Source organism: Oreochromis niloticus, linkage group LG15 (genome assembly GCF_001858045.2).
Source record: "Oreochromis niloticus isolate F11D_XX linkage group LG15, O_niloticus_UMD_NMBU, whole genome shotgun sequence".
NCBI lineage: Eukaryota > Metazoa > Chordata > Actinopteri > Cichliformes > Cichlidae > Oreochromis > Oreochromis niloticus.
In genome coordinates this window covers 13,688,947-13,715,171 of record NC_031980.2, presented here as the reverse complement: position 1 = coordinate 13,715,171, position 26,225 = coordinate 13,688,947, and the positions used below count along the sequence as shown (strand labels likewise).

Here is a 26,225-nt window from a genome sequence, read left to right as displayed (position 1 = left end):
CTCCTTCACACCAGTACTTTTTAAAATAGTTAAGGTCAAGGATTTTTGTTGTTCATCTTTAAAGTAACCTTCTCACATGTTCTATTCACAGTTTTGTGGTCCAGTCTGCTTTTCCAACCCCTGCTCTGTGTCAACCGATTTGAAGAGCAATTTTGATTTTTGTACTTCCGATCAATTATTCTGTTGTACTGCAGACACACAAAGTAAGTTCCTTTTAAATTACTGATGGCACCCAATGATAACTACTTTTTACAATCAAGGCTTTGTTGTTGTTGTCATTCAGATGTAATATTACATTTCCACACTGATGAAGTGATTTATTTATTTCAGAAGAAAATATTTAACTAAATAAAAAATAATTTAACTGGGTTTTCCCCAGTTGTGATGAAATTTGGTGGCACAGTCTGGGCTGACAAATCATCACCGCTTTCCCCAGAAGTTAGCCGTTAGGTGTGGCAACATAAGGGTTAAAACACTGATGATGAATCGTTTATATTAAGACGTGCCTAAAAACCCCCACAACAATGGTTACAATGCCGAGAAACAATATTTCATAATGAAAAAGGAAAAAAACAAAAAAGGTTTTGAGTTGTTTTATAAGTTTATTAAAAATGAAACACTGAAATGTCCAAATTACATAAATGTTCAAAGACTGCAAGTCTCGTTTTAAAAAATGTAATTCAAGCTGAACTCCAGTTCGTCTGACGCCTGTGAACAGTCCTCACATGCTTTCTCTCTGAGTCGAAGTATTTGGACACACACTGGTCGAAATACGTTCTCACAGTCTCACGCATAACTTACAAAATCAGCAAATGCAGTACGGAGCCCACAAACGCATCACATGCAGGCAAGTTATTGTTTGAAAAAGAGGACAGCGACAAAGATACATTCACTAATTGTGTGTGTGTGTTCAAAACGTAGTCGTGCAGAACGGGGAGACTGGTCACAGCTTTTCTCAACAGCTGCTCATCCAAATAACACGAATCAAGAAACGAGACAAAAGAGCAAAAAATATATATCTATACAGTTTTGATGTGGTTTTAACCTCTTCAGCTTTCTTTACAATAAGTTAAGACCACATAGATGATGACATCTGGTAAAAGTTTCTTACTGTAAAACTTCCCCAACACACACAGAGTGGTGCAGGCTGCGGCGACTGCAGGGGAAACACTGGCAACACAGAATTAGCCCAAATATGTGAACTGCTCGTCTCGGTGAACTCAAATGCAACACTACGCGCTACCCTGGCCCACGTGGGTTAGACTAATGGTTGTTGGGATGCATGATGAAGTCAGCAATTTCTCAAAGATTAGTGCAATGACCCCTAATTAATTTGTTAGAGTTTATATAGAGATAGGCATGGAGGCCCTGGCAGGTTTATTATTGGAGATGGTGGAGGCTTTCTTCGACGTGGAGCCCCAGCAGGTGTACACCAGCCTGTTGTGGTTGTTGCTGCTCTGCAGTACTTTGCGTTTATGTTTGCGTTTGCTTTGAGTTCCATCCTGAGTCGAGCCCAATTTATTCTTTTGGCAGGATCCTTGTTCCTGGAGCTGAATATGGATGGGGTTTGGGGCCTGATGGGCCATGGTAACGTGGACTCCGACTCTGTTTCCTCCCAGCTTGTGGTAGGTTGAAAGAAGCAGCCGGTGGAGCTCCCGCTGGAAAGTCTTGTTGAAGTAGAAGTAGATGAATGGGTTGTAGATGTGGGAGCTTTTGGCGAAGAGGGCGGGCAACACGAAACCCTCCGGAGCCATGTACCGGTGCTCCTTGTGGAAAATGAAAAGGAAGGACACGACAGCGTAGGGGGCCCAGGCAATTACAAAACCCAAACTGATGCAGAAAAACATCTGGAAGGGGAAGCAACAGAGTAGAGAGGGTAAGTTAGTACACTGGAAACTAATCAGAGACCTGATGAATCATCTCTGACACACAGATAACGTGTTTCCTATGAAACGATCCATTTTCAAACAAAGCAACGATCATGTGGTGCAGCAGACTGAATATTTCATGTCTACACTTTCCTAGTAACAGATCTCGTAAGGTCATGTGAATATTGACAAGCGTGTTCAGGAAAAAATGACGGCATTGATTCTATTTTTAAAGCCACACGAGTTTCTTTTAAATATAACGATATTTTTGTTATTTTTACCTTCACTTTATGTTTTCCGTCTCATGACACTGGAATGTTCCCTTAAATATTAATAGAAAAAACATAACAGAGGCAACCCCTCCCTACAACGTCTTGGTCATCTGCGGCCTTACACTGTGTTCTGGGCCTCGTGGGCTCTCTCCTGGTACTCTGGATTTCTTGAATTTTTTTTCAAGGTCAGCTTTGACCTCGGGTGCTGATAGTGAAGGTCAAGGTCAAATGCTTAACCAACCTAAGTACTCGTATCCCCCAAGGTCTAGATTGTTGTAAAATATGAAGACAATCGATAAAAAATTGTGAGTAATATAAAGTTGGTTTGTTGTGACCTCGAGGGGATTTTCACCAAATTTAAATCAGCTTGAGCTGTTATTGGTATCTACCATCACAAAGAAATGTGAAATCCTGTGGACAGTAGAGTGCTAACAAACAGACAAATAGACAAACGGAACTGATTACATCCTCGCTTCCATTCAGAGGAAGAATACATTGATTGATGTGGCTGAAATGTATCTGTGATAAACTGCAGGAGAGTCAAACATTTAAAATCAAAGGTTCTACAGACAAAAGACAAGTCAAGTATAAAGTGTGACTCAACTTGGAGAGACACGAGGCTCAATTGTTTAGTTCTGAGATAACACTGGAGGCTCTTCTTCCAGCTTCAAAGTCTCTAACAGATACATGTCATTATCAGCTTTGTTCAAAACCCTGTTGCATACCAAGATAGGCCATTGCCTTGAAAACTCCAAGAAGAACTTTGTTTAGATGCACAATAAAAATGCACAGGGGGGTAAATGAAAGCAATGAGTAAAAGATGTGAATCGCCTGTACGACCTTCACAATGGATTAGTACTGTAATACCTCTATAACTGATAAAGTCTGATCTAATGCCACAAGGTCAAAGTGAGAATTTTACAGAGAAAGGTTCGAAATTATAAAAGCTCCAAATCCTAAAGAAAGATGATTCAGTGCTTCAAGTCTTCAAGCAACTTAAAGAAGTCCAGACGCTTTTCTTTGCAAATTCCTTTGATTCAGTGCTTTCTTTTTTAGATACACTGGACCATCCCATATGAAAGGAAAGGAGATATAACTGGCAACTAGCATGTAAACTCTAATTATTAGCCTGTTTTTCATTTAATGCCACACCCTGCTGTTGTAATATTCATGGTTCACACTCAGCTTGGTTTTGCTGCAGGCCTCTTCCTGTCAGGAGGGACTTCTTCCTTCCCACTGTCACCAGCTGCTCTTATATTGCAGGGTTTTTACTTTGCAAGATAAAGGATCTTGAGATAACTCTATAAAGACAGTTTATTTAACTTGAATTGAATTCTTATAGAGTTTTTGTCTTGTGTGCAGAACATAGTTTTACATGTAAATGAAAAAAAATCTCTCTAATCTCTCTGGATCATCTGCCTCCATCCTGTCTCTAGCATCCTCCTCTGTTACACCTCTGCACGTCCTCCATCACTACATTCTTGAATCTTCTCTGTGGTGTTTCTCTTTTCCTCCTGCGTGCCACCTCCTTATTCAATATCCTTTGCTGCATGGTCACTTAATCATTTCCCCAGTGGGAACAGACAACATGAGCTGAACTCAATATGAAAAGCATCTGGTTTCACTTTATAGGCTAGTATATATAATTTTTTCTTTAAAATTACAGCTGTGGTATTTGAGTGATGTTTTTCACGGGATATTCGGGTTGTTCTCTTTTATATGACCTGACTAGTCTGGTGTAGTTACCTGATGATGAGGTCAAGGATCAGTTATCAGGAAGAGACACGGGTGGTCATTTTTGGGACTATTCGACCACTGATGGAGCATTTCCTGTTGGTGTGCACTGAGCAGCAAATTCAAGCGCTGCCTTCACTGGATTTTCTCAACATTCTCAGTTCATGTGTGTTTTTCTTAAGTTTACGGTTAAGTCAACTCTCAGCTTTGTCACGTTGGTGTGACTGAGGTCTCCAGCCTAAGCTCCTGTTGCTGGGGACCCTGTCAGCCTAAAGCACCTAGAGCAAGTGTGAAAAATTAAATTGTCATGCTAAATCAAGTCTGCAGAGATAATGTAAAGACTGAAGCTCACCATGGAGAGCCGCTTCTCAGCGTGGCGCAGGTTGTTGCGGATGCCTCTAGCAGACAGCGAGTAGGAGAAGCGGGACACCTTGTAGAGGATCCTGCACTGCGACACCACAATGAGGAGGACGGGAACCAGCGTGAAGCAGGCGAAGGAGCAGATGACATAGAAGGCATCCTTGGCGGAGGTGTGATAACCCCGCCAGGCGATTGTGCAGGACAGTCCGTAAGGCTCGGGGACGTACTCGCCCCAGCCGAACAGAGGGAAGCTGGACCACACTGTAGCAACCAGCCAGATAGCACAGCACAAGAGGCGGATGTTGGCTCCTTTCAGCCACACAGCTACAGCAAGAAGGCAAAAAAAAGGATAGAGACTGCAAGTGATTGGGGGCATTTGGGACATGACTTACATGAAACTACTACTACTACTCTTAGCATCAAATTCTTATTAATTAAAGACAACAGTCCTCACCGTAAGCCAAGCGGCAGCAGGTCTTTAGGTAGCGGATGACGCTGATGGCAGTGATGGTGAACATGCCGCACAAGCCGAAGATGTAGCAGCCGAAGCCGTAGTAAACGCAAGTGACGTTTTCTCCCAGCCAGGCGTGGTGGAAGGAGGACAGGATGGCGAGCGGGTAGAAGCAGATGCAGCAGAGGAAGTCGACAACAGCCAGGTTGACGCACAGCAGCTCCGAGCCCACCATCTTCTTCCTCCTGAGGTAACAGATCACCAGCACCAGCCCATTCCCCAGGACAGAGAGCAGAGCTGCACCGGGAAGAAGGTCAGAAGGAGACTGCTGCATTAGTTTAGTATTTGGCCTCTTTGGAAGCAACACTACTTTTATAATTGCTATGACCAAAATCTTAGCAAACATTTAGAAAGTTTTTGAGACAAAACAAAAACCGTTTACATATTTTATACCTTCAAAAGGGCATTATTATTACTTTAAAGTGAGTGTATCCCATGGAAAATGTTCCCATGAGATATGCCAATGTCAGTTTTACTTAAATAGCACATTTAATTATAGATAATGTCAATGTTGTTTAATATAAAGATAAAAACATAGGCTCACAATGATGCCTCAAGGCAATTTAAAAAAGCAATATAAAAGTATATATAAAAATAAAATACAACACACTTAAACCCTTAATGCCGAGGGTATCATATTTGATAACTGAGGTTTTCTGACTACATCAGTGTGATTTGCTTCCCCCTGAAAAAACTAAATAAATTCCACAAAACTCACATAAGCAAATACATTTAGATTTTTTTTATTCTTATTTTTATAATTTGTAAGAAGGTTCAATAGAAAATTAGCTATTATTTAATGGTTCAGGGTTTAAAGGTTTTAGTGTAAGCTTGTGAAAAAAGCACTCTCAGCACACTCAGATCTAATTCTGTTAAAAGATCTGCACCTGATGACCTGACAGGTCGAATACTGAGCATGTCAGAGATGTACTGCGGGGCCAAACCACTGAAGGCTTAATGAACTAATAGAAGTGGCTTTTATGTGTAAGGACTCTGGCTGCTGGATGAGCAGAAGTCCAGCTGTTGATTTGGATAATCCTGCATGAAGAGCGTTACGGTAGTCTAAGCTGCTCGATATGAATGCTCTGACTGAGTTAAGTTTGAAATAAAAATTGAAGTGATAGAAAGCAGTTCTGGATCAAAACCCTGAGATCACTGGCCAAAAACTCTGCCAAGATTCCTGTTTTGCTCCTGTGTTTCAAGGACACGGGTAATAAATAGGAACAATTTTTTTTGTTCTTCACTTTTGGACCAGCAACAAATATTTCCCTCTTTTTTTGACATATCAAGCTGTTAATATGAGTGTTGCTCATTAGTTTGAGAATCACCTGATGTCGATAGATGTGGTATACTTGTGTGGAAAATCTAAGAAAACCCTCTTTAGCAGAATAACCTTCTTATAGGCACTTTGCACTATTTGCCCAGCAGTCTGACATCCTAGGAGTTCATTTTTAGGTCGTACATATCAAAGTGAGCGCCACCATGCAGAATAACTGGATTATTGACGTCTTAGAGGCAAACTGAGCACACATTTATATGAGTGACAATACAGGTTAAATCCCTACTTGTAGTTACTACTATTGCAATGCACACCTTCAGCACTCCTAGTCAAGTGTAACTAGTTTAATGAGCGACTGAGCCCTGCAGACAACTAAAAGTCAAAGATCTGAGAAGTTCTCTGAAAATGAACCAAAAGAAAGTAAAAAAGGGAAATTAAACAATTGAAGTTTAAATAATTTATATTTAGTGGAAATTCCAGGTATTTTTTGGGTTTTCTAGGTAAAGCAGAAACAGATAAATGAGCATACCGATGGAGAAGATGGCCAGTCCCACGCATATGTCAGCAGCTGGGGTAAGTTTGGAGGTGAAGGCGGAGGTGGTCCGGTTTCCATCAGAGGAGTTCAGAGGCATCGGTCGCTGCTGCTGCTGCTGCTGCGGCTGAAATCCAGTCCTGTCTGTCAAAGGGAGATGAAGCTGACTTTCTTTTATGCATGGGATCCGGTCGCCATGGTAACTCTAGTGTGTGATGTCCGTTAAATACACGGAGGATGGGGATCCAGGAGGTCTGTAGACAAGGACGTTATAAGGACTTTGGCTTAACTTGCAAATGCCACCACAATATCTCCTACAGCCTGAGCTTTAACAGTCTAACCAGCTATGTTTACATTTATGCTAAGGTATTATAGTTTACTTTATTTTTAATCCTGCAATATTATGGTTCCTCTATATTTTGTTGACTTCAACTTCCAGGGGAAAACCACATCAGAGAGCCAGAAACTGCAGTTCCTCCAGCGGCCAGTTGAGGCTGGGTCCATAAGCGAGTCAGACTTCGACGTTAAAATCAAAAACTTGAGACATTAGATGAACTTTTCAAAGCGTGGTACAAAGATGGGTTTTCATTCTCTGTGGCCAATTTCTGCCCTCATAATAACCATAGAGGAGGTGGTGTTTTATAACTAAAAGGTGGCATGGCTGCTTTGATTTACAGGTGTGCTGGCACACACCTGTAGGTGGATCATCGCAAGCTGTGTTTATGCTGTGGTTCCTTTTGAAGCATTTTTAATGGGATTTTTTTTTAATAATATAGACCATCTGGGAGATTTATGATTCTTTTTTGGTGAGTGAATATCTAGTGTTTTAGTAGTCTGGTACATTAGTCACCCTCTCATCCAAATATGGCACTTCTGGCCTCAAAAGACCAACATCTCCCATGCAGAGGTCAGAAACTGATAGGTGACGTCTAGAGATGTCAAAAACCTACATGGCTCACAGTGTGAGACCAATGCACAAAATTTTATTTGCTAAACTTTTCGGAAGATTAAGTGGATTAAATGCAAGTGTACACTCCTCAAAGCTGTGTTGCAAAACCTGTTAAAACTACGACTGTTTCAGTGGCTAAACGGAGATTCACTTGTAGTTCATCTTTTTGAGCCACACATTTCTTGGAAGACGTGTCCGTCAACTCATTTTGCACATTTTGCTATGTGGACATGGTGAAGATGGCATGCTGAAGTTCAAACTGAACATCAGAACTGGGAACAAAAGAGATATAAGTGACCTGTATGGTTGTTGTCAAACAGCCTGCCTCAGACAACCATCTTTATGCGTCACAGAGGGTGGCCTAAAAAAATGAAAACATCCAGTGAGCAGCAGTTCTCTGGGTGAAGATACCTTGTTGACGTCAGAGGAAAATGGCCAGACTGCTTTGAAGTGAGGAAAACTGAGTAACCTAACCACTCACTACATCCAAGATGTGCAGAAGATGTGCAGAAGATGTGCAGAAGAGCATCTCTGAATGCACAATACGTCAAGTCTTGATGCAGATGGTGATAGCAGCAGGAGTGACACCCGGTGTGGGTTTCCTGTTTCAAGAAAAGGAAACTGAACTACAGTTCACATGGGCAACACATAATTGGATAAATGCAAGCATGGATCCATCAAGCCTTGTATCAACTGTTGATGGCGTAATAGTGGGGGGTTCATTTATATGTTGGAGGCTACCTGGTTATTGTTGTTGACCCCGTCCATCCCTTTATGACCTCGGTGCAATCATGTTCTGATGGCTGCTTCACAAAGGTTAGAACAAACTTCTGCTGAGCTGATTTCATGAGCCCTTGAAACCAAAAGCCAAGTATTTAAAACTTAATCATTCAGATAATTGATCTACATTGAAAATACTTAATTTTATGCTAAGTTCCCATGTATTTTCATTCCTGTGCAGCAATGCTGGTATAATAGCACCACATCAGGGCTGGTTCTGGTCCCCGAGCTGCACAATAGGAAGCATAATAATCATCACTGTAGCTTATGGCAGGTCGAGGCACCATCTGCTGACCTCTATGAAGAACTGCAAGAAAGCAAAAAAGTCAAAGGAGGAAAAAAAAAGACAGCTGGAGGCTTTGAGTAGAAAGATAAAGTAGACTTTATTTAATGGTGAAACCTAAATAAGATCTGTGATTACAAAACAGGCTCCCCATGTAGTTTCTTTCAATGTCACAGAGGCTGGAATGCTGTACTGACAGAAAAGGCATCAGAAAGACTTGACCTAAAATATAAAGCTTGAAAACTACGAGCTTCAAAGGGAAAACCATTCAGTCGAGAGAAAGAAACCCTCTCACCAGTCGTTCCTACAATCCAATGGCAGTTACACTAGTTTAATGAAGATGTTCATCAGTTGTCAACATCAGAAACTGGAGAATAAAAGCAATCGTGACTTCATGAAGTCTGTAGAAAAGAGACAGTGAAGAGGCATAGATGGTAAAAGACTGGGTTTCCTTTGTTGCACTACGTCATAAAGGGCCTCGTTTGGTTAGGACATAAAAATACATGGTAACACGAAAGCCTTCTGTGCATCAAATGTCTAAGACGTGTAGAAGTCTTTGCACTGACTGCACTTTTCTCAGACCACTGAAATGTTACGCTGTACATTAAATCAGAAACCGAGTGGCATTTTCCCTTTAAGTAGCCTCCAAGCTAACATATACACATATACACCCACGCGACAAATATACACTCAAGCGCATCCTGCATCCCACCATGAGCCAGCTGCAAAAAAAGGAAACATCCAAAAATATTCGGGTTATCAATACACTGGAAAAATATAGCACTGTAGGTCTCTCTCTTTTCATTTTTAAAGGAATAGTTTAGCAGCTTGGGAAATATCTGAGTAAGAGGTGAAGATTGGTTTGAATAAGCAGCCTGAAGCTAATAAAGTTCACCCACCAGCTTCTCCAACTCCTCTAACACTGCAGGCGTCTGCATGGATTAAACAAACCACATCTCTCTTTAATTTTTAAGCTTTGTAGGTGCTGTTTGGGTGGATTTTATTTCTCAGGATAGAGCCAGGCCAGCTGCTTCACATTCACCACATATACTCAACCTCTTCCCCTTGCCTTAAAAAAAAGAAACAATGCTGAACTCCTCCTTTAAAACTCCAGTTATTAAGAAATATATTTCCTTTGTTGAAAAGCTCTTTCTCAATACTTTAGTGTAAATAATTTTATAAACACAGCTCTGCGTTTTTCAAATCAGCATCACCCAGATGAATACATTTTTACCAACACCTGAAACACAAAAATAAGTGTTTACTCTTATTGTTAATTAAATTCATCGTCTCAGGTAGAATCATTTACAGAGCGCTCACTCTATATCTGGGATTAATATCTCTATCCATTTTGGCCATCTTTAAAAAAGGAAGTGGCTGTCTTCTTTAGCTTTCCTGTATCTTAATGCACACTAAATGTTTTCTTTTTGGGTCTGGTCCCAAACACCCCCCCACCCCCCAAAAAAACAATAGTTTTTTGCCGTTCTCTTAAGTGTTGGCAGCAATGAGGAAAAAAGCACATTAAAAATAGACATCTTTAAATAGCTGTTCAGCTCTTCTAAGTGCAGCACAAATCGGAAACATTGAATTCAAGTCATCGTTATCTCCTCCCCCGTCCCCGCGTATCATACAATGAATATAACGAAAAGAAACATTTTCAGTTAAGAAACTAAATGTGAAAGGATAAATCTTTGATCAGACAAATAAACAGTATACTGCAGCCACACTGTAACATCCAAAAATAGTCTTAAGTTGAAATATAGATTTTTTTTTTCTTGCCAAAGAAATGCTGGCGTTCACTCTAAGTAGATTTCATATACTGCTGAGGTGTGATTTGTGTTTTCACGTCTCTGTTAATCCTACCCCGGCAGTCCTGAACGCAGCATCAAACCGTTACAGAGTAAAACACTGACGTCCGGTGTCATTTGGCACATGGGGTGCTCTCGCTGACGGCTGCGGTGGCGTCGGGGTCTTTGTCGTCTGCGGTGACGGCAGCGGCGCTCCTTTCCTGGTCCTCGTGGTTACTGTTACTATTATTGTTGTTGTTGTTGTTGTTTTGGACACTCGGCAGCCCGTGGCTGTTGTTCTGGACCAGCGGCATGTCGCTGAGCTTCAGCTCCTCCAGCTTCTTCCACAGCTCTTCTCTCTCCTGCTCCTTCTTCTTTTCCCTGTGAAATCACAGTATTTAAAAACAAAAACAAAGCAAAACACCAGACACTAGTGTTGATATCGCCAAACCAATAAGTTTCATCACAGTTTTAATCAAAACAACCTATCTTTTCCTAACCAAAAGATAAAGATAACGAAATAAAAACTAATGCATGAGGACAAAAACTATGATGAAATTAATAAAAACAAGATGTTCTGGAGAGATGACATCCAATCTGAACTAATTAAGCTGTGTAGCAAGATCAGACGTGCACATTTGATCTGACCTCCTTGAATCAGGAGAGGGCTTTGGCTAACAACGTGACAAAACGTGAACACCTGGGAGGAAGTGAAGAGACATACAGACACATTTCGCCTCTGATGTCAAGGAAAAATAACTGACTAAACTGTGTGTAGCAATGTTCACTGGTAAAAACAAAGCTTTACATTTTATATTTTAGTCAGTTATTATATGTAGTTGACAAAAACTAAAAGATGTCCAAATTATGATTATGATTAAAACTAAATGACTTGATCGTCTAAATTGTGATCATACATTTTTTCATTCTCAGGCCATTATTACAAGCAGAAACATCGTCAGCCATGCTAGATATAATACTCGTTTTCTTCCTTTTCCTCCACTCTGCTTCTGGTTGCTAAACATTAAATGAATCTGCATGAGGAGGCGTGAAGTTTTACTTTGACCTGCTGACACTCGTCTTCTGCTCCCATTCATTAAAACACCTTCTGCTGTGTCGGCTGTGATTCTTAAAACCTCGAGCAGAGCGTCAGTGATTTGGAAACATCGTTGGTGCCATCAGTCGTGTCATTTCATTCTACATGAAGTGATCTGTTCACGCGTGAATGTTTGGCAGTGACTAAGCGACAGGTGAATGTTGTGCAATTAATGAATAATCCTGTGGTGGGAAGAACACAGAACCTGGCTTTAAATGTAATGATTAATGCATAAAACAAACCAAAATGACCAGTTCTTCACTATTAAACATCAAACAGAGAGATGAGATCAGCCAAAACATTGTAAATGATTTCTGAAGTTATGTGTCAGATGCTGCACTGCATTACATTAACACTTCAGAGACATTTTTCCTTTAGATAACAGAAACACGACAGGAAAACGAGTGTTCGAGTCACTCACCGTTGCCGGTCTGCTTTATAGGAGGACGTCAACTCATCGAACAGTGTGCAGTTCATCTCCATCAGCGTCTTCAGCACATTGTAGACTAGAGCTACGATTGTCCTGCAACACAACAGAGACGTGCTGACATCAGCAACACAGCTGTGAAATGTGCACGAGTGGCTTAATATCATACTTTGCTGTAGCTGTGCAGAAAATCTATTTGCTGGTGAATCATTCCCAAACCAGCCAACACTAGTTTTCACACACATTTCTCCATCTCCTGGTGCCTTTACATTTTTGTTAGAAACTTCTGTAGTTTTTGTGATGCTCAAACCTTGTTTTAATAAATAACTGGATTACACACATCCCAAAGTTTTGTGTGTGTGTGTGTCAACAAATCTCTAACTGCAAAATGGCAACTGACAACCTGAATTGAGAGGTTTGAGTGCAGCTAATCATAAAGAGGAAGGCAAATCAGCTGAATGAATTAGCCAGATTAGATTTAGCTTCACCGCTTTTACAGTGAAAACAGTACAAAGCGATGCAGAAAAACACGTGTGAGCTACATCCTACTCGTAAATGTGTGTGACAGGTGGCTGTTGGCTTCAGGAAAGCTGGAATAATATTCATTGTTTTAAGCTTTCCAAGTTAACCACTCATGATCAAAATCCCTGTAAGAGGGTTACAAGAGCATGCACTGTTCTCAAAAAGGTTTGTAATACTTTGACCTCCAAGATCTCTGCTAAATGATGTGTGAGATGTGTCAGACACGATGGCGTCTTTTTGTCTCGCCTGCCATGTGTACATGTCAACACATTCTTAAGAAAAGCTCACGAGAGCAGCCTTAACACAGACGCAGCAGCAGGTTTCAGTGCACATTTCTCATAGATGTGGTTGAAAGCGGTCCTTTGACTTTTATTCGTGGCATGACAATTTTCTCTAGCATGCGGCGGTCACGGTACATACGGATTCCAGTGTTCTTTGGAGATTCTGTACAGGCTGCCAAACATGATCGGAAGGATCTTGTCGATGTTCTCTTCGATGAGGCTGAGGATGTACTCGTTATTCCAGAAGTAGAGCGCCCGCTCTGCTACCTGCAAACACAGAGAAAGAAGAAAAACTCCAGTTTAAAAAAATAAAACAATGAAAGCTGACTGGAATTTGGAAGTGTCCTAGTTAATGATGCTCAGAAAGTAGGGGACCAAAGCCCTTTCAGACATGTGCCTCTTGCATAAATCCAGCTTTACATGGGTAATTTCTATGTAGCAGTCATGATAACACAAGAAAAGCTGTTGGTTTCTAAGACACTTCAGGCTAAACATAATTCAGTTTTCTTATTTCATTAAGGGTTTTACACCACTTTTACATGTGCACTGCAGCCTATAGGTTGAATCAAAGAACGCAAATGCAAATGTTCAACACAATTTTATCAGACATTCGATTCATTCATTCAGCAGCAAGGTCTATGCACGGTCTGGTGATTTTCGTAGCTTTCAAGTGGTCATCGAGTGTCCTGCTTCCTGCCCTGACTAAACTAAACAGAGCCACGGTTCTCAAAAGAAACAGTTTGTGTGGCTTGTGATAAGTAAAGCATTAACTACTGTACTAGCAGTTCATGTTATACTACAGAAACACAGAACAAGACCATCTGAGCATTTCTCTTCAATATTTAACTTCTGTTCTTGCCAATATAGTGATTTAAGCCTTCCATTACTGAACAACCACAGCAGGGGTCACAGAAGTAATCTGCAGAAATAAAATCACCCTGAAACATCCCTTAGTTACTAACTAGCCAGTTAAAAGATATTGCTGCCAATAACCCAGTCTGGTGATACAGGAAGTCTTTTCGTGTTGAAGGTTTTTTCTCCCCGGTCACCAAGTGCTGATCATAGGGGGCTACCTGATTGTTGGGGTTTTCCCTTAAATGTAGTGTCTGTAGCTTTCAATAAAAAGAGCTTTGAGACAATTGCTGTAGTAAACTGGTGCTACAGAAATAAAACGGAATTAACTGAAATATTAACAGCATCTAACTAATGATTAATAAACTATAAACCAGCAAAATACAAAATTACTAACACAAACCACCTCTACCATCAAAAAACATATTACAAATATTAAAAATGTTTGATGCACTTTTCTTAAATGTGCTGGCTCTCAACCCTGAAACAGTACTTCCTGTAGTAAGAACATGTTGGGCGCAGAGACCTTCTTCTGTACTTCATATGAGCAACACCACCTTTGGACCATAATCTGACCAGATTTTAACAACATTTCGCGTGTGAAAAACAGCTTTAAAGATAAACTTTTATACTGCAATATTTTTAAAAGCATACCTGAAAGTGTGGATTAGTCACACATTTGGAGATCTGCTTGAATAGTGGCTCCTGGATCTTCTTGAACTGCGTTGGTTCGATGACATCCAGAATCTCTTCAATTTCGCCCAGAAACATCACCTAATTGGACAGGAGGTGCAGAATATTGAAATGTGGCTGGCAGCATACAGATTTTAAATGTGTTGTCTATTTGTAGACATGCAGTCTACCTCTTTCTGGCTGCAGGTTTTAGGCCAAAATTTCAGCAGACCACGGATCACCTTTGAAAAAGAAACAGAATATTCCTTGAGTTTTTCTCTCTCGTGTCAATTTGAGTGGGCTGCTTTTAGCATCCACAACACATTTCTCTGCAGTGTAGACAAATATAGCGCCTAGTCTTTGTGCTTTCAGTGGGAGAAATGATTAAAGAAAAAAAAAAAGTACCGGCTCTGTAAGCGTAGGATCCTTCTCCAAGAACTGCACCACGCAGTAGGCAAGCTGAGGAGCACAGATAAAAATAAACACAAACAAACCCAAAAATTGCATCAGACAAAGTAGTCACACCATTTGAAAATAATATAATTATTTTAATTCATCCCCACTGTGTTGAACAAAGCAGTGAATTCTTAAATAAGTATTTTAATTTCCGAGCCACTAGAAGGTGCTGCAGTACAGAGATTACACCATCGCCTTGCTTAATCCTCCTGAGACAAGCAGCTTCATAATTCACACTCTAACAGTTTCTGTGCAATGACACAAATCAAAACCCCCAATAATGTTTCCAGGATACGGTGAAGAGTTTCCTCTACCTGGGCATGAAAAAGAGCCAATCCTTTAGCTGTGTGTAACGGGATGAGCACCTTCATCAGAAACTGCTTGTGCTCGGCTTTCAGAGGCAATGCAAACCCGTTGATGATACTGCAAACAGAGAAACAGCAGGACAACGTTAGATTACACACAAAACAGCAGCATGAACTGTGAGAAAAGAGCAGAGCATGGCTTTAAAAAGACCCGAAGAGCCGTTTAACTCAACATTAGCAAGTAAAACTAACTCGCAGGTTATTGTAACTACAGAAGATAGTGATGCGTTTTCTTGTCACTGGTTGGCTGTACTGCACAAACCAATGAGGATTAAAACCCACTGAGACGTCCAAGTGGGCTCAAAAGTTATGACCAGGTCAAATTAATCTACCAACTGAGGGTGTCTGAGTTCAGGAGTGCTATGACTGCATGGTCAGTATTAACCACGGCCATATTGAGCATGAAAATATGTGAGCACACCATCACATGATCGTTTTACTAATGCGAGGCCACAACATCACCACCTTCTATCAGGTAATATGCAACATACAATATTTCAAGATATAACATCATTTAGCATTTCATGACTATTTCTATGATTTTTCATGCACAATTTATCAACATGGAGAAAGTGATGTTAACGACTTTGCTAAAATTGTTGTTCAACACATCAGGATCAAGGATTTGGTGAAATTTTAAATGGTGTCCACGCAGGTTATGTTGTATGTGACCTTGAGCACAATTTTGATGAAAACCCATTAGCTGATCACTGTAAGTGTGACTAGAATTGACCAATACTATAGGAAGAGTAGTGGTTATTATGAATTGGGGAGAATTTTATGAGTTTAACATCTTATATAACAAAGAAATCCTTCTTAGAAGTTACAATTTCATTCAATTCATAGATCAATAAACGAGTCTGATGATCAGCTTTAGTGTACAGTACTGTGTAACTTTACATCACACAACATTTTGTCACTCACCTTCCCAGGATCTCTAACAGTTCAGCAACTCCATTGAAGTGTTCGGTTTCATATATGAACCTGGAACAGCAGCAAACACATTGACGATGGAAATTATCAAACACGTCACAACTGTGAAAGCAGAGCACCCTGATCAGAACAATTGATTAGCACCGCTCCCAACGCTGCGCTCCTTTCAAATGCTATCACTCTGATTTGGGATCCAAGTCGGGTAAGTACCATTACACTGAGATTTCATGATTCCTAATCAAGAATACTACAAAATTATACTATCATAGCCTTTATAATTAGCTAATTTATGATTGGAGCCTAAAACTAAACCCACAGAAAACAGGCATCTCCTGCATACTTGTGGCCAAAAAGAAAAAGCGAATTCTTTAAGTCTAATCTACGCAGGGAATTAATAATTATCTGGAAAAATCAAACATATTTGGCTTCACACTGGGAGGCTCTTATGTAAGTAAATGATCCATGCATCATTTAGCTCCTCTGTTTGGTAACACATTTCCATCTAGCTGTGCAGCCCTGGTATGTACAGACAGAGCCTGACAACTGTGGCACTATTTTTATCCTCTATGGCAGATGGTCAAAGTGGGTGCACCCGTTTTGCCACCTTGCCTGTTGGAAATGACATCAAGTGTCCCCTGTTTCAATCATCTGAAGCTCATTGTCACGCAGCAACAGGAGCAGTAAGGACATAACACACTGCTGCCGGGAGTAAGTGACACCTCCAACTCAACCGTTTTACTTCTCCTGGTGTTTAAAGCCTGGAGTGAATCTGAGTCAAGACTTTAGCTCACTTTGTGCAAGAGGTGGTCAACTGAACAGACCAGAAACACTAAAACTTAAAAGAACTGACTGAATATAGTGCTCATCAGTTTTTCAAAAATCTATATTAAAAAAAACAAAAAAAAAAACACTTGTTCAAAACTAACAATTGTATTTATTACACAAATGAAGTTACTTTTTTTAATATATCCAAATTTGAGCTGACACACTGGACTTCTCTGAGAAGTTAGTCAAACATAACATTCAGCCAATAAAAGTAATGTGCCTGCTCAGGAATGAATTGCTGCAATTTGGTATCTTAATAAAGAAAAAAAAAATTAACTTTACCATTTTTCTGCTTTTTTAAAAGAAATAAAACAGCTAATTTAAAAATTGATGGACAACAACAATAATTATATTTTACCATTAAAAATATAATTTTGATTAAAGAGCTTGTGCATATGGGTAAATTAACCATTACACAACATGATTTTGGCATTTAGAAAATTTTTAATTTAGGGTAGCTGTTGTTTGGTTCTAATAAATTTGTTGTATACTGCTTATTACTTTGTCAGAAGACTATTTATTGGATTTTATTGGGGACAGCTTATTCTGTGAGCTATAAACCTTAAACCTCTGGTGCAGACGTGGAGAGCTGGAGTAAAGATGGTCGAGAAGTCATTCCTGTTGCACTTCTTTGAAGTCTGCTCAAAGCCTCGGGTGTGCACTCAGTGAATTGTAATGTAAAGTCTCTGCTGACGAACCCAGGGGGTTGTCTGTATGGTTATCCGTATCCTCTCGTTAACAGTCAGATGATGAATTTGCATCACTGACAGAAGTGCAGTACCAAATAAACCAAGACTCTCACCTATTTAATAAACCCCTCAAAATATCATGGTGTTAGAGGGGAATACATCACCACATAACATAGCGCAGAAAATGTTCATAGTATGCAAGTACATTTTTTAATGGGTTCAATTTTCAACTCAATTCCATTTAATTTTATTTGTATAGTGCCAAATCACAACAACAGTTGCCTCAAGGTGCTTTATATTGTAAGGTTAAGACCCTACAATAACACAGAGAAACCCCAACAATGAGATGATCCCCTATGAGCAAGCGCTTTGGCGACAGTGGGAAGGAAAAACTCCCTTTTAATAGGAAGAAATTCCAGCAGAACCAGACTCAGGGAAGGGAGGCCATCTAGCGTCATTTGTTTGGGGATCAGTTGGGAACTTTTTTCATATTTGGTCGAACTTATATGGAAGAACCGTTAAAGAGAGGAGGCCGGAACCTCTGAATACAATATCTAATGAGGGAATAAAATACCTCCAAACAAGTTTGTATTGGTTTTGTGTCTCTTCTTGTTTTGTTTAGTCAAAAATAAATGTGCTTTAATAGAAGCAGTGGCTTAAAACATTCAGCCTACCAGAGGACCCAACTGAGCCCACTGACTGGCTCTGTGAAATTCATGATTTTGCGTTTTTCCCAATACTACACAAGAGAAAGTAAAGAATGATTCTTATTCTTGAAACTGTAGAGAAAAATATCAGATCTAAATACATTGTTTAAATCAGATATAAAATTGAAAATACTTGAATTTTATGTCTGTTTAAAACCAAAAAAAAAAACAAAAAACCCAAAACAAAATGAAAACAATCTTTAAAGGTTTTGTGTCTTTAAGATAACCTGCTAAATGTAAAAAACAAACAAACAAAAAAAAAAAAAAAAACCCCACAATAATCTTGACATTTACTCACTTAAAAAACAACAACAAAAAAAAAAAAACATTAAATGTGAAAGATTTTAGTCTGTTTTAGAGATGGACCGATCCGATATTACGTATCGGTCCGATACTGACCTAAATTACTGGATCGGATATCGGTGAGAAATTAAAAATATAATCCGATCCATTAAATATAAAAAAAAAAACCCCACCTCACAAAACTTGCCACACAGCTTAACTCGGCTCATAACCGTAGCATGTCGGAGCAGTGTGCTTCACGTGATAGAGCGGCTGTGTGTATTTGTAGCCTCTCTACCAAACCAGCATTTCATCTCCGAGGAAGTTATCCCAGAGAGAAGTAAAGCAAATGTGTAAGTTCATCTCTGAATGTTTGTAAAGCGTACCCATGTTAAGTTAAACAACCGATACATGGAGCGACTGCCTCTCTCTCTCCCTCACCTTCCTGCGACTACTTCAATCGTGAAACTGCTTAATGATCAGCTGATCGGCTTTTCTGTCGCGAGTCTGTCTCTCTTCTTTGTTTTTGGTCCACTTTGCACCAGAAAGAGGAAACCAGCGGCTGAACAACAGCAGCACCTTTAAGCTTGATAAGCTGTTGTTAGAATTTATTTAATATTACTTTCTACACCAGGATCCTTTTCTACGTAGCTGACGGCTGGTAACTGTGCAGGGGCGGATCTAGTAAAGTTTAGCCAGGGGGGCCGATAGGGCATGAACAGGGAAAAGGGGGCACAAAGACATACTTTTCTTTCTTATTCTCATTTAAAATGTCTAGCTTTTAATAAATAATTATCTGAATCTTACACCCAAAGTTTTAATCTGATGTAAAATGTATAGAAGTCCATTACTGTATATAGTAACTGTTAAGTCTAATATACCCTAGTAAGCTATAGTACTTTTTCCTTTGGGAAGGTACCATCTGTGAATTCTACAATTCTGCTGAAGAAAGATGTTGAATCTATTTAATTATTCTTGAAAAATAATTTAATTCTGTGCATTTTTTTTCACCCTGCATCAAATTAAAGTTGATTACATCGATTAAGCATCATGAGGTGGAGGGTGGGGGGTGGTTCCCTATTTTTTTTTGCTGGGAGTTTGCAACCCTATTAGTTAGGTTGCTTAATATTTCTGCTAAGTACTCTTTAAAATACCAGAATAGGGAGGATGGAGTAGGTTTAAGTTTATTAGATTGATCAGTGTTGCTGAACTATAAAATATTTTGGGTGCAGTGTATTTTTTACATACAGGTATAACAGAATAGCTTTAATGTTGTTGTTTATTTAAACTTGAGTATGAACTTATACAAAATGCAGCAAGATATGAAAAAAAAAAACAGTTTTATTGATTAAAAAACACACTATATCGGATTCATATCGGTATCGGCAGATATCCAAATTTATGATATCGGTATCGGTATCGGACGTAAAAAAGTGGTATCGTGCCATCTCTAGTCTGTTTAGTGACACCCAAAAAATGTAGGTGCTTTTTGGGGGGTTTCCATAGGGGTTTACAGTGCAGCTGCTTTCCTGGCCCAACTCACTAGAGATCAAATTGGGTTACATGTACCCAGTGAAGTGCTATAATACACCTGTTCAAAATTATCCATTAACAGTTCTTCTTTTTCTTCTCACTCTTTTTAAAAATGTAAGTATAACAAAAATTATCTTAAAAAGACAGTGCATAATAAGTTATAGATGTTCTTGGGTCTATTTTATATGCCCTTAATTTGCATTACATCCCAAAAGACTTTTTGATACCTTAACTAAATTTAGTGACTGGCTTATCGGGTTGAAACAAAAGCTTAGTCCCCCGAGAAAGTTCTTGTGTAAGACTACGTACTTCATGGTAAGCTACTGCCTGTTGGTTTCTGTCCCAGAAGGCCAAGTCTCTAGTCTAACTCAGAGCAACTGGCTAATGACAGGTAAAAACAAATACAGGGAACAGGTGTTTGGATCTAGAGACATTCTGATTACAGGGACTTTCCCAGCTCAAAATGGGCCTCTGGGAGGTGACTACACACATGAATGACCGATGTGCATATATTTAAGATAACTTATTTCTGATCATTAAAACCAACCTCTTGTATGCATGTGGTTACTGCTTAATAGAATAGAATAGAATAGAATAGAATAATCCATTAATTGTCCCACAAGGGGAAATTTGGTTGTAACAGCAGCCAGAAAGACACATATACAAACAAACAGTACACAGGACACAGAACAGAAATATACACAATTGGTGTGTTTTTTGGGTGATTTTCTGCCTCATGTTCTTTAAAACCACATGAAAGGAAAACAATATGAACTAAGACACGTTTTCTACCTGCTGTTAACTCACCGCAAGAAAATGTTGTTAATCTGCTTCCTGATGAAGGCCCGCAATCCCAGGAACTTTCCATAAATTCGATGCAGGATGGTCTTTAGGAAGTCCCGCTCCCTTGGGTCCTCACTGTCAAACAGCTCCAGCAACTTTAAAGACAAAGACAAACACTTGAACACTTAGCACAGTATTATTAGGCCTTCTGAAGGTCGGTTGGTGGTCGTCACTGGTTGGACACAAAAGCTTATATTTTTAAATGCTGTGACGTGATTAATAATAGTCACGGTAAGATATAATTAGTCATCTTTTGAGTTGAGTTCATGACGCATTTCATCACACTATGAATGCGACTACTATATGACTCATTCAATACACTGCCTCCGGTGTGCAGTGTGGCTCAATTTTGTATTTCATAAATATGTAATGCTTTCTTCTTAATACTAAAATATTGTGAAGATCACACACTGTGATAGTAGTTCTGTGTATTTATTACCCTTCCTTAAGGTTACAGCTTACAACCTTAAACAGGCAAAAGGGTTTTTTTCTGGTCACTTCAGGGCTGCAAAAACAAGCTGTAAAACCAAAAACACAAAACACTTCACACAATGTCTTACACAAATTACCAGGATCTCGTGTCTCTTAAAGCAAGTCAGCCCCATTAAACTCCACTGGTAATGCTAAAGGTAACTTCTATTATTTCTTAATAACTAATAGTTATAACTCGTCTGCTTAGACTACATTAAGACCTAAAATCATGCATTACTGGGCGTGGCTGCTTTTACTGACCCACTGAACTGAACCTCTTGGCTGTGTTACGGCTTATTTTTGAAGTTTTTTTTGGGGGGTTTGTTTGTTTGTTTTTTTAAAATGCAAAGCTTGTGTTTTGGATAGTTTCATAACAGCATTTTTTTCCCCCCCTGGAGAACCGAGTTAGGGGCATGGCCACACAGATTGAAAGCTGTCCTGATATAACTGGAGCCCGGTCATTAAACTGGACTTCTTTATTCTGTGTGCGCGCATTTTGTTGAGTGAAGTTCTAGTTCTAGTCTGTTACTTAGCATTAACTAGCAGAGCTATGTGTGTGCTTGTGCATTGCACCCATTCAGATTATTAGTGCTGGACAGTATTTTTAGATTCTAGGGAACTGTTTATTTCCGTGTATCATTTTTGCCCTACTGAGGAAAGTGAGCTGGGTAATTGTTTCGTTCTTGCTCATCTTAATTTTTGCATCATATTACTAGCTGGAAGTAAGAAAGGTGTTCAGTTAATAAAGGATCCTTCTGGATACACTCCACAGTACTCCTGATGGCCAAAAATAGTGCACCCTTAACTGCATTCAGCAGCACATCGCTACTCAAGGTAGCTAACTTAGAAGTCTACCCACTCATCTAAAGATGTTCACTTCTGGTGAAAGAAAACCAACGCCCTCATAGTCATAATTCTAAAAATCATATGATGTCGTAGTGGCTATCAACTGACATACTGCCTATGATTAGGTAATCAACTTGCTATTTCTGTATGTTGTCTGGTGCAGAGCAGGTACTCCTCACAAAAAAGGGTCAGTTTACAGTCAAACTGCTCACAGAGTAAAGCAGCAGACCCACTCTGTGTAAAGAAAGGGAGTGGTGTATATTCAGGTTATAATTCTTCATGGCTTTCATCACATCAAGTGACTGTTTCACACTGCCACATTGTCTCTTGACACATCTTATTATTAAAAACAGATTAAAGTGACTTACATCCACTGAGCCAGCTGTCACCTAAAATTATGCAAACATATATACATAAGAGATAACACAGGAGGTGCTTAACCAGCTACCAACATCTTATGAGTGAATTCTCTATCATTTAAACAGATTTGAGAGCCCTGGTGTAAAGCAGCCACTTGCAGTAACATGTGATGACTCATTATTACAATACTGTTGAAGGGAGCCAAGCCGATGCCACCGAGTTCAAATGGAGTGTTTTCAGGCTCCGATCAGCTTCGGGGTATGGCACTCATCTTCCACTAGCATGTCATCAGCACCTTGGTGACAGAGCTGAAAATCTATTTTTAACTATATCCAGAAAAAGGGTTTCACATGTTGTTCTTCTGCACGGTGCTGATTCACATTCATTCAGCTCTGAACCAAAAATCTGGCTGTTAAACGGCACAACCGCTTTCTCTATGCTGCAAATGAGCAGCTAGCTATTAGGCTTTCCTCTGGTTCATCAGAGCACATCCTGCTCATTCCCATATTTCCCAGTTTGTTTCAAACTTTTAGCTGTATATATTACAATTAAACATGTGATACAACAGACAAACTAGGGACCATGAAATGTTTGTTCGGTTTAATTTACTTTGACTTATTTTGAAAGGAAAGTAACTGGTCAGACCACTTTCAGCAGGATGCTGAGGTAACAGGAGGTCTAAAATTCTGACACTCACAAATCTACAATATAGTTTTACAGTGCCTTCACCAGCTGGTTAATGTACTTAATGCAAGATATTCAACTAATGGATACCTTTACATATTATATAGTTTAGATTTTGTGTAACGTTAAGAATAGTTAAAGTCAAAATTTTGAGAAAAAAGTCAAAAAGTGGAGATTAAATTTGTCATTTTTGAGACTAACTATTATTGATTGATTTTTGCTTTTGGGCCATGCATTGTGCTTTACGTGGGGTGGCTAGCACTGCTAAAGTGGGGTAACGTCCTCTGCAGTCACACCCCAGCAGTGTTTGGGGGACAATAGGACCAACAGCACATCTAGCGTTCCCCTAATATGTACAGACTCAGTTGTTTCTGAAGTCGTTTCTCTTTTCTGTTGTTCAGGATTTCGTCAGCCCGAGTCCAATTTTAACAGTTTCACATAACAAGGCAAAGCAATGCAGACACAGCACACATGCATAACTGCAAACATGACTCACTACGGTGAGGATTCAGTGGAGTACAAATTTATAAAATATACGTAAATCACAGAAAATCGACACACTAATTCCAACATAGCTATCCAAACTATCTGCAGGATGTTGTGCTGATTTCTTTAAAGCAGGACTGCTTCATATCAATTTGTCAGGAGTCATTTTCAAAGGTTATCCATCCACACTTTCTAATGTTTACTTTGTGATAAATGTATGTTATGAAAAATGTTAACTTATGTAACTGTAACTAAATATTTTATTTATAAGCCAAAGCCAAAACAGTGATTAGTCGTTTCCATGAAAACACCCCGAGGGGGTCGGTGCAGCAGCAGGGCTGAAACAATAACTTGATTGACAGAAAATTAATCGCTCGGATCTCTCAGCTGAACTTTATTACCACAGATCGACTATTGGTGACAAAATGTTATGTGGATGTGAACATTGGAGGGTTTTTTTTTTTTATGAAATGAAAGCATGCTATTCAGACATATTGTTTGTGCCTTAGGTAATATCAATATTTAACAATGACAGGGTGACACACTGGATAAAGTCATCAGGAGTATTTTTCCACAAAAAAGGGATGTCTACGTCAGATATGATTTCATTAACCACTGAATATGTAAAGAAATATATGACAATATTATGAGTCTGCACAGATGACAACCATGGAAACCAGTTATTACTGAATTTAGTGTACATGTTAAGAAACTTGGCCCCTCTGATAGACCTGTCCAGGTATACGGAGACAACATGAACAGAGACGTACTGTACATGCAAGATGAGTTAAAAACGGACTGCAATGACTTTCAAGTGAAACAACAGCTTTCTATTTGCGTATAAAACCTCAGGCACTCACTGACACTGACTGGACAATGTCACATTAACGGCTCAGCTGTAATGCATGAGAATGACATGGCACCCTGTGTTAGCAGATGTGACTTCAGTTTTTGGGCGTTTCGGAGGTCCTTATTGATTGTCAAATAAACAGCAACGTGTAGCTGCTAACAGGGATATTATATTATTGCACCATGCTCATACTTGAGGTTTCTCTCACTTCTTTAATTAGTGCCTCCTCCTCTCCTCTGGCCATCTGCCTCCTGCCTGTGACCCGTGGTGAGAGGACTCTTCAAACAATTAGTCCATCTGTATTCACAAGCTGTTTTGGTTATTTAAGATGACCACACTTTTGTGTGCGATTAAAAACATCAAGTCACACTGTCACATGTGATTTTAATCAAAGGTAGCGCTACATATAAATTAAAAACAATATTATCAACACTTTTAGATCTGAGATGATAAATGCAGCTGTAGTTGAGCCATAAGAAAATGATTTATGATGTAGCTGTGCCAAATGTCACAATGAACTGACACCACTGTAGCATGAAGCTCCAGATATTTTGTTAAAATATCTGTTGACATGACTCCTCCAGTCAGGATGCAGTTGCAAGCCCAATTCCCCCAAAAAACTTTGCACAAAAGCAGAACACAAAGATTTGTAAACATAACACATAACTCACTGCCCACATCCAGGCTTTTTTGAAATGTGTTGCTTGCCATCAATTTCATCAGTTCATATTTTTGCTAGAAATATTAAAATATCTCAGAAAAATTTTACATTTGCACTATGTTCTACTGTGAGTAACATACTGTGATATAAACTCATACTGTGAGTTTATTAGATTTTTTTCACAGTATTCTTACCTCTTTAAAATTGGGGTTCTAGAGAGGGGACACAGCTTGGTATCAAACTCACCCAGGCTCACTCGATCTTAGCAGGCTAACTGGTTGTTTAAGACTGTAAAAATACAAACCATTTCATGTACGTCACGTTTGCAAATCCTATTGTTTTTACTAACTACTGGTTATTGTTTGCTTTTACAGTTGGGACATTACATGAGATTGTTTTATTTTAGGGTTTTTTTCTTAGTATTGTTTACTCTTCTTCAGGATTTGGTGCTTTTGCAGAACTCTCACTTTCAGTTTTGGTACACTTGTACTATTTTGACATATAAGAGGGGGTTCTGCTTTCTATTTTTAGCAACCTCTAACTGGTTACATACCATGCCGTAGGTGTTGGTTGATTGCCACAAAGCACTTGTATTTAATTCTGACTGATTTTGTGTTTGCCAGACGACGATGAAAACTTTAAAAATTAGATGAAGATGATGACCCTGCGATGTTTGTGAAAAATCAGCACACTTTCTTCCAACATGTCTCAGTTTTTCCACCTTCAGTTTACTGCAGAAATGCTGTGGCATGGCTCCTTGGGTTAACCACCTTACTTTGCTCTGCTACACCAGGCTGAGAAAATTACTTTGTCAGTTAACTACTATAAATCTAACCATGTTAAATTAACAGTTCTTAAAATCTTATTACATATCGTTTCCAATATGCAAAATGCTGAGAATATTACAAAATTTACGCCTTCCTTCTTTCTAATTTCAACAATTTGCAAGCATTTAAACAGGGCCGAGTTGTACCCTTTTTTTGACCCGAGTGGTTTTTGTCATTCTGGTCAAAACACAAAAGCAATGAG

The 26,225-nt window shown here is 39.3% G+C and overlaps 2 protein-coding genes across 2 annotated transcripts in view; both read right to left on the bottom strand.

Annotated features, from left to right (window-relative positions):
- Nucleotides 1–591: 591 nt before the first annotated feature.
- Nucleotides 592–8,560, bottom strand: opn8c (opsin 8, group member c). Its single transcript, XM_025898960.1, has 5 exons — nucleotides 7,804–8,560; nucleotides 6,554–6,700; nucleotides 4,689–4,982; nucleotides 4,227–4,558; nucleotides 592–1,847 (listed from the first exon to the last, which is right to left on the bottom strand). The coding sequence occupies exons 2-5, from the start codon at nucleotides 6,654–6,656 to the stop codon at nucleotides 1,344–1,346; spliced, it is 1,233 nt and encodes a 410-aa protein (XP_025754745.1). The 5' UTR covers nucleotides 6,657–6,700; nucleotides 7,804–8,560; the 3' UTR covers nucleotides 592–1,343.
- An 89-nt stretch (nucleotides 8,561–8,649) lies between these two features.
- ppp2r5a (protein phosphatase 2, regulatory subunit B', alpha isoform) overlaps nucleotides 8,650–26,225 on the bottom strand; it is a 58,314-nt gene continuing 40,738 nt past the window's right edge. The window contains exons 6-14 of the mRNA XM_019346094.2: nucleotides 20,803–20,933; nucleotides 15,951–16,010; nucleotides 14,976–15,084; nucleotides 14,611–14,664; nucleotides 14,397–14,447; nucleotides 14,188–14,307; nucleotides 12,821–12,948; nucleotides 11,873–11,974; nucleotides 8,650–10,736 (exon numbers count right to left, since the gene is read on the bottom strand). Of these exons, the coding sequence (XP_019201639.1) occupies nucleotides 10,490–10,736; nucleotides 11,873–11,974; nucleotides 12,821–12,948; nucleotides 14,188–14,307; nucleotides 14,397–14,447; nucleotides 14,611–14,664; nucleotides 14,976–15,084; nucleotides 15,951–16,010; nucleotides 20,803–20,933 (1,002 nt within the window). The 3' untranslated portion in view covers nucleotides 8,650–10,489. The remainder of the gene's footprint in view (nucleotides 10,737–11,872; nucleotides 11,975–12,820; nucleotides 12,949–14,187; nucleotides 14,308–14,396; nucleotides 14,448–14,610; nucleotides 14,665–14,975; nucleotides 15,085–15,950; nucleotides 16,011–20,802; nucleotides 20,934–26,225) is intronic.